The 8,640-nt window shown below is 56.2% G+C and overlaps 1 protein-coding gene across 6 annotated transcripts in view; it reads right to left on the bottom strand.

The window, feature by feature from the left end:
• Positions 1–735: 735 nt before the first annotated feature.
• TTLL11 (tubulin tyrosine ligase like 11) overlaps positions 736–8,640 on the bottom strand; it is a 245,235-nt gene continuing 237,330 nt past the window's right edge. For all 6 annotated transcript variants that reach the window (XM_049114499.1, XM_035720940.2, XM_049114502.1 and 3 more), the window contains one exon: positions 736–6,403. In XM_049114499.1, the coding sequence (XP_048970456.1) occupies positions 6,111–6,403 (293 nt within the window). In that variant the 3' untranslated portion in view covers positions 736–6,110. The remainder of the gene's footprint in view (positions 6,404–8,640) is intronic.

The raw sequence follows: 8,640 nt of genomic DNA, 5'->3' as shown, positions 1-8,640 counted from the left end.
CGAAGGAGGAGTTTCCTGGGGTCAGGGCCGGCCCGCGCAGGCCTGTCACGGGGCGGGGAGCGCGAGGGGCCTGTGAAACGAGCAGCTTCCCAGTACCACCGAGTGCTGGATTTGCAGGGGGCAAGGATCCCGGTGTGACCTCAGGCTGCTCTTCACTTCCACGGGCGGTGCAGAGCCTGGGAAATGTTCAGAGCAGACATGGGCTGCTCCCTGGGGGATGGGCGCCAGGAAGGGGGAGGACCTATGTTCCCAGGGAAGGAGCCGCCAGGTGAGCCAGCAGTACCGAGTCACCTTTCCCGTGCAGCTAGAAAGGCTCAGTCCTCCAGGGGGTACCCTCCCTCACCCGCCAGGGGAGAGCCCGCCACGCAGACCTCCTCGGCCCAGAGCTGCAGGCAGTGTGGCTGCTGCACACATGCGGTTGCAAGGGCACCCCTCCCTCTCAGGGCAGTCGCCCCGCCACATGGTCTCTGACAGGGGGCCGAACTCTGGGAGCGGGGCACGCTTTCCCGAGGGGAGACTGTCCTTAGTGTTCAAACCCCTCCCTCCATCTCCCCCAGGCTCTCACACTTTCCTTGAGGCACAGTTTAGCTTCCTAGGCAAACAGGAACCATAAGGAGAGGAACAAATTAAAAGGAACCCTTTTCTCACCAATTGACCCAAAATGAACAAGCATTGTCCACCCCACGGATTTGCTGTGAAAACGTATCACGCGGAAGAAATCGTCAATACTTTGCGGCCGTTTTTACGATGAGCCTGTGTTTAGCAACACTCAGCTTTGTTTTATTATTGCATTTTACAAAGTTACCAAGACAACTGAGGCCAAGTAGCAGAACCTTGACTTTATGTGCCATGAAAATTTAATAAAGAATATTCAGGGCAGCCCCGGTGGCCCAGCGGTTTAGCGCCGCCTTCAGCCCGGGGCGGGATCCCGGAGACCCGGGATCGAGTCCCACCTCGGGCTCCCTGCATGGAGCCTGCTTCTCCCTCTGCCTGTGTCTCTGCCTCTCTCTCTCTCTCTCTCTCTGTGTCTGTCATGAATAAATAAAATAAAATCTTTAAAAAAAAAAAAGAATATTCAAAGGCTTTTAAGAGGCAGGAGCCACAGCCTAGCAGCAAAGCCCTGCCCACCACCAGGAGGATGGCTCAGGCTCGGGCCTCCCCTGGACCTTGAGGCCCCTCTGTCAGGGGCACCCAGGTGGGTGCAAGTACTCCCCGGCATCTGTCTTGTTCTAGCACATCCAGGCTGGTCCTTCTCTCAACAGACATTTGTTACGGTAGATTCTGAGCTCCAAGTCCCCTGACAGGCCTCTCTCTTATATTCATGATGACATGATTGCCACTATAGGGGCCTGAAATCGGCCTGAGAGGTGAAGTGGGGTTGGTGCGCGGTCACACCTCGACAGAGCCACAGGCACAGCAGAAGCAGGTCTTCGTTTCCCAATTGTGATGCAAGAGGTTCTGCAGGGGAAATACCCCTGGCTGGCTTCCCCCATCACATCTGTGGCCTTGCTCCTGCAGCCTGGGGGTGCCCCAGGGAAGCCCCGGTGAGCAGCACCCAATGTCCCCATGGCCCCTACGGTCCTGGTGGGAATCTCGGCAAGCACCTTCATGGCAGAGGAAATGTTTCCCAGGAGCCCCTTGGTGTTACCCAGACTGCCCGGAACCCTTTCCCTTTGCTCTCTAAATAAGACTCAGAAGGAAATTGCCAGAAATGGGGGAATCCTCAGTGATTTTGCCATTTTATACTAAAAAGCCCGATGGCACTGTGTGTCTGTGTGAGTGCATGTGCGTGCACGCTTAAGCATTGTGCTGCCTGGTTTTCCTAGTTATAGAAACATCAAAACTCTGGGTCACTGGAGATGAAGGTATGGAGTAGGCTGAGTGTCCCACAAAGCTCCTTTGTCCCTAGGAATGGAAGCAAAATTTGGATTTATTTCACAAGGGAGAAATTCATATGCCACCTGGGAAAACCCCTCTCCAATTCATCACACCAAACAGGAGACTGGGAAAAAATGTCAGTCAAGGCGAGGTGGGGTTCGCTGAGAGAGAGAGGAAAACAGGGCCCGGGCCACCGGGGGCACCAGCTCCCTGGCAAGGGGTCTCATCAATTCTGAGCTTTGAGGGAAGGTGCTCAAATGCCGGCCATTTCAAACCCAGCTTTCAGTTATAGGGCCAGGGAGTTTAGGACATTAATCAAGAAGTGAAAAAAAAAAAAAAAAGATAAAAGAAAAAAAGAAGGAAGCTATTTTGGTGTTATACTCTCCCAATCACAAGGCAAAGTCCAGGTGTTAGGGCCACAGCCGAGGCCGTTCTTCAGCGCACGGGTGTCTTCAAGGTAAGGATAAAGGGCAGCTTGAGAGGGAGAGGAGGGGACTGTTTGGCTTCATTTGTCCTGGTGCATTTGAGAAGGAAAGTTCTTTGTTCATCCCTCCGCACTGTGTGGAAAACCAGAAGCGGTCTGAAGATAGCACGGCATGAACAGCACTTTGACTTGCAAACACTCCTGTGTGTGTTTGTAGCTTGCTGCACAAGAGGGGGTGCAGATGGGGGTGGGGGGCGGTCAGACCTGAACCCAGGACAAGAGGATGAAGGACGGAGGGAAGACCGCCAGGGTTAGAGGAGCCGCTGTGTGCTCAGGATCCTGGAACAGCTGCGGTGCCCCGGGGAGCCCAGGAGCCGGCTGAGGACGTGAGGTGTTCAGTGAATCCCCTTGGCAGCGTCACTCTGGCGAGGTTTCAATGTCCAGGATTCTCCAGGGCACTCACAGGCTCGGAGGGGAAAGAGCACTGCAACGCCGCCTCCCCTGGGACTGCAGCGAGCACCTGCTGGCCCCCCACCCCAGTCATGCTCCAGGGGCCCGCATGGGTCCAGCTCCTGCCTCATCTGCCAGAACTTGGAGTTTGGTGGGAGTTTGCCATACAGCAAGCTGGAACTTTCCAGATCCTCACAAGGAGATGGGGGGAACAGTTCATTCTGTATGGGGGATTGAAGTGGGATGTATGAGCTGGACCTTGAAGATAAGTGTCTGTTGGCTGGAGGGAGGCCATCCAGGCACAGGGACCAGGAAGCACAAGGGTGGGAGAGCTGGGAGCGGGGCCTCGCCCTGGGCCTCTGCCACCACGGCAGGACCCAGCATGTTCTCAACAATGGACAGCGAGCGCCCTGGGAGTGTGGTGGCAGGGACAGGGGTGGAGGCTGCTCCCCGAGGCGTGGAGGCTAGGCAGAGCTTCAGGATGGGAAGGACGGAAGGGGCTGGATTACGAGCAGCCTTGAGTGTTGGGTTAAGGAGCATGAGCATGAGCTGGACAGAGAGGATGGGTTGATCGAATTAGAAGGTCATGTGGTCAGCTCTGGAGTTCTCTGAATTCCTCCGGGGCCACTAGGGATGAAGGATGGAGGACGAGTTGAGGAGGATGAGAGGTAGGAGATGATGAAGTCAAAGCTGGGGAGAGTGAACAGGGACCCCCCAGAAGAAACAAGAGGGCACTTGTTTGGGGCTAGAGGCTTCTGTCTCCAGGACACTCTGCCTTCACATGTGGGGAGGGGCCTGTTAGGGCCCGTGAGTGTGGCCAGCTGCCCTGGATCCAATGCACCTTTGTAGGGACCAACCATGGGCTCCATGCTGGCCAGGCTGTGAGGACCAAAATCCTGGCTGTGACAGCCGCAAAGCCAAGCACATCTCCTAGGAGGATGGAAGGAGGGGAGCAGGAAGGCGGGGGGCGGGGGGCTGAGCGGTACCCTACAAGGAGCAAGACAGGCATGGCAGAAAAGGGTGGGGGGCCCAGTGGTGTACCCCATGCTGAGATGAGCTGAGCTTAATCTCCATTCACTGAACCCACCCTGGAGCCCCCGCCCTTTGGGGTCTCTGGCCAGTGGAACAGTGAGGGGTGGGGTGTGTAAGACTCAGCAGGAGGGGGAAGGAGAGGGACCAGGGCAGAGAAGAGGCCAGGGGTGCATCCTGAGCACCGTGGCCCAGAAATGGGATGACACAGGGCAAAGCACAGGAGGCTCAGCCTCTCGTGGGGCATATCTGGACCCTGGCTCCCTGGCTCCCTGGCTCCAGTTCCTCTCCTCCAGGAGAAAGGAAATGTACCTGCGACCTACCCGCAAATTTCCAAGGGGCTTAACAAGTGGGAGTTCCTCAGGGCATGGGAAGGTGGGGACCCGTCCCAGGCCTTACTCTGATAGGGAGGAGCCTCTAACTCTCCCTGCTCAGTGGCACTGAGAGAAAAGGGCCCATATGTCACTCAGTGGCCTCTCGTAAAGCCTCATTCCACACCCCAGGGTGGGGAGCAGGGCTTAGGCCCTGTCTGCAGAAGAGGGGCTCCTTCCTGACAGTGACCCTGGGGGGCAGAGCAGAGCCACCTGCCTGCAGATGACAGGGAGGGTGGGGGACAGGGACAGGACACGCCTCAACGTGAGAACTGACATTTTCAAATCACCCCGAACCATGAGGCTCAAATTCAACCTTTGCACAATGTCTTCCCCAGAACATCCAACGTGTTTGAAAACTGCGCTCCATTTCAGCAAGTGAATGCTTTCTGAAAACCAAGTCAGAGCTTGGTTGAAAAGACCCTTTTGCAGCTCCCAGCTGGTGACAAATGTGAGAGACATGTTGACGGGGTCTTTCACTGCGAAGCCATTTGCTCAGCACCAACAGAGACTCAGGAGTGGCTGGGGGTGGGGTGGGGGGGTCTGCCAAGTCGGTTTCCCTCAGGGCAGACCATTCAGGAGCATGGACCGTCCCAGCCCCTACCCCCAGGCAGCTGGAGGGTGGGCAGGGCCCTGAGGGACACGGGTAGCCCCAGAGCAGAGGGGTGGGAGCTGGAATCACGCCCCTGTCCCTCCTGGGGACATAAAGGAAATGTGGCTCTGGGGCCAACACACACACCTGGACCAAGCGTGATGCTACCGTGCGACCCCGGCCCTCTGTTTCCCCACCTGAAAATGGGAACAGCATTCTGAGACTGTGAGGTCTCTAGGACCATCAGCTTGATTCTGTGTCTTGTAGGAGGAATCAGGCTGATGACACCTCTAGAATGTTCCTACGCAAGAGGCACTCGCGGTGCCCCACATTCCTCCTGCCCCTCCCAGCCTTCCCGCTGTCTGTTTGGGAAAACAAAGTCATTGCAGGCAGCTCTTGTCACCAAACGGCTCAGAGTGGCTTCTGCAGTGCTTGGCTTCCCAAAACACCACCTTCGGCTGCCTCCGAGCCTTCCTTCGCCTGGGGACACAGATGGGGACGGGCAGAGGGTCTGGTGGAAGGGAGAGCATGGCCTTTCCTCTTCCTCACACCGAGTCTGCCACCCGAGCTTCTGACCTCCTGCTCCTGCACGCAGCGGCCCTCACCAGGGTCCCCCAGGGTGTCCCTGTCCTCCCTCGGAGCCCCTCCTCCCAGCCAGCCCCCTCCCCCTTTGCTTGCTGTCAACCTGCTGCCACGTCGTGGCCTTGGATCCAAGGACAGTCGGGGTGGGGGTGGGCGTTGACAATCGGAAGCCCCGGGCGGGGGCGGGACGTGGGGCTCCTGCTTTGGGGTCAAGGTCAAACAAAGTCAAACAAAATGACCTGCGAGGCTCCTTCAGCGCCGAGACGCTGAAAACCGAACTTAGTTACTTCTCGGTCAATTATTTCTTAATTAATAACAAAGCGAACACTGCAGCAACAGTCAAGCTAAAGAGCTAAATCACAGAGCACATGGCTGGGACAGGATTCGTTCCCGGAGCTCGGCGGCGGGACGTAGACGCGATGTCCCGATGGTGGCTCTCGGAGGCCGCCACGCCCGGGCCTCGGCTTCCTCCGGCCCTTCCTCGGCGCGGCCCCGGCCAGGGTCGCAGCAGCTTTACCCTGGTGGCTGCTTTCTGGGAGCCCGGGATGGAGGAGGCCGTCTGTCGCGTTTGGGGAGGTCACATGTCCACCAGTGACTCATAATAGTCGGGCCACCAAGATGCAGGCGGTGGGCGCCGGAGCCTCGGCAGCGCAGCCGAGCAGGACGCGGGCAGGCAGCGGGGCTGAGCGGGAACCTCCGCAGCCTGCCCTCCCTCCACGCGCAGGAAGCCCGAGGTTTCTCTTGGGCCGAAGGGCTTGCTCTTGACTGGCAGCAGCAGCGGCTGTCAGGACAGTGCGCGTCTGGGCCCGGAGGACTTGCGGGCACTGTCTGTGCAGCATGGGGGGTGGCCGTCCGCCTGCTGGGCTGACCGGGTGGCCCCCTGGGGAGTGCTGCTGCCCGGGGCCCGGCCCCCCGCTCTGCTGCTCCTGCCGCACACCAGGCGCCTCTCATCCAGCAGGGACAGGTGGTACTCACAGAGGTCAACCAGTGAGGCCACCTGCTCATGGAGCGGCAGCATCTTGAACTTCCTCTGGGCCAGGTAAAAGAAAGCCTCGACGAAGGCCTGCAAGCACATGCCTGTGGACCAAGAGATGGGCATTAACGGGGTGTGAATGCCAAAGCTGCCCAGTGCGCTGCCCTGGCGAGGCCCTAGCCCAGCCACCAGGCTTCTTCCTCACCACTGTTTCCACTCTGGGAACTTTAGCTTCTAGGTTAACCCCCAGAGTGCCTACCTTGCGCCAGGCACCCCCTGGGCACTCAATCCCTAATCATCCTATGAGGTGGGCTGAGTTAACTGTCTTATAGATGAGGAAACTAAGTCTCGGACAAGTGGAGGCAGCTGGGCAAAGTCACATGGGTAGAAAGTGGGGGAGCTGGGATTTAAAGCTAGCCCAAGCCCTTATCCCTCTGTTCCACCATCAAACGTTTGCATTACAACCCAGCCCCTGGGATCCCTGGGTGACTCAGCGGTTGAGCATCTGCCTTCAACCCCAGGCGTGATCCCTCCGTCCCAGGATCGAGTCCCACGTCGGGCTCCCTGCACGGAGCCTGCTTCTCCCTCTGCCTGTGTCTCTGCCTCTCTCTGTGCCTCTCGTGAATAAATACATAAAATCTTAAAAAAAAAAAAAATTAAAACCAGCCCCTAACTTTTGTAACAACGGAAAAAGTTACTTCCTGAGAAGTCTGATGGCAAGGTTTCCGATCTTTTTTTTTTTTTAATTTTTTTTAATTTATTATTTATGATAGTCACAGAGAGAGAGAGAGAGAGAGGCAGAGACATAGGCAGAGGGAGAAGCAGGCTCCATGCACCGGGAGCCCGACGTGGGATTCGATCCTGGGTCTCCAGGATCGCGCCCTGGGCCAAAGGCAGGCGCCAAACCGCTGCGCCACCCAGGGATCCCGGTTTCCGATCTTGATAGAGGGTATTGGTTGCCCAGGTGTGTGCATCTGTCAAAACTCAGCAAATTGTACCTTAAGATTTGTGTATTTTGCTGTATATAAACCTTTCCTCAAGGAGTAAAATAAACCTGACCCCTCTCTCGACCCAAAAGGATATTCTAGGAGGTAATAGGAGTTAATAGGAGTCCCCATTATGTCCCTGAAATGTTCTTCCCTTACTTTGCCTCTTCAGTTCCTACTCATCCTTGGGATCTGAGCCCCAAATCACCTGCTCAGTGAAACCTTCCCTGATCCCCAGATTAGAGAGGGGCCCTGCCATAGGCGTCCTGCATTTTCCTTCGTAGCTCTTGTTCAGTGTTTGTGTGGTTGGTTCTTCAACAATCTCTATCATCTTCCCCACTGGCTGTAAGCTCCAGCTCGCCACTCTTCCCCCAGCGCCAGACACCCAGTGCTCAATGCAGAATGCTGACTACGTGAGGGAGGGAAGGGGTGAACAAGTGAGCTAGTGCTAGGTACTTTACAGACGTTGCCACTAATCCTCACAACACGTTTTTGAGATCAGTATTATCATGTCCCACTTTGCAGATGAGGAAACTAACATTCGGAGAGGCTGAGTAACTTCCCTAAGGTCACACAGCCAGAAATTAGTGGCCTAGAAATTCAAACTCTGGCTCTCAATTCTTTTAACTAAGTTGTGCTGCATGAAAAGTTCTAGGTCTTCCCTATGTCCTAGTAAAAATGAACCCCATGATTCAAAGTCATGGGACTCCCTGGGCTCCTCAGGGAAGGGGACACTCAGACTGGACAGGATGTCACATAGTACCTTAAGGAGGCCAGCGTGGCCTCTGCTCACCCGTACCTTCTCAGTGGCCTTGCTTCCCAGCGCAGGTACATTATTTGCCTGCTGCTGTTTGCAGGGAGATGCCTGGCCTGGGTTTTGTGAATCCGGGATGATATATGGACCCTGGGATCTGAGAGCTCTTTTTGTGTTGGGAACTTGAGCTGAGCAAAGATGTCATTTTTTGTCTTCTTTCAAGCTTTTTTTGCCCATCTTTTCTTGACTCTGGATGCTCTGCCAGCCCCCTGCTCTGTTTGGCTCTGATGAGAGGAGCTGATAAAGGGACTGGTAACCCTGGTGTAAACCCTTTTACTGCAAACAGAGGCATGGTGCAAACAGACACAGGGCAAGGGGGCCTCTGTCTGCATCAAGATGCAGAGATGTCTGGGGCACCCGCGGGGCTCAGTTAGTTAAGCACCCTACTCTTGATGTCAAGTCAGGTCATGATCTCAGGGTCGTGAGATGGAGGCCCCCCGCCCACCTCCTGGGCTCTGTGCTCAGCAGGGAGTCTGCTTGAGGTTTACTCTCTCCTATTCCTCCCTCACTGCCCCCCCATGGATGTTCTCTCTCTCTCTCT

Source organism: Canis lupus, chromosome 9 (assembly GCF_003254725.2).
Source record: "Canis lupus dingo isolate Sandy chromosome 9, ASM325472v2, whole genome shotgun sequence".
Taxonomy (NCBI): Eukaryota; Metazoa; Chordata; class Mammalia; order Carnivora; family Canidae; genus Canis; species Canis lupus.
Note: the sequence above shows the minus strand (reverse complement) of the source record. Positions and strands in the feature narration are given on the sequence as shown.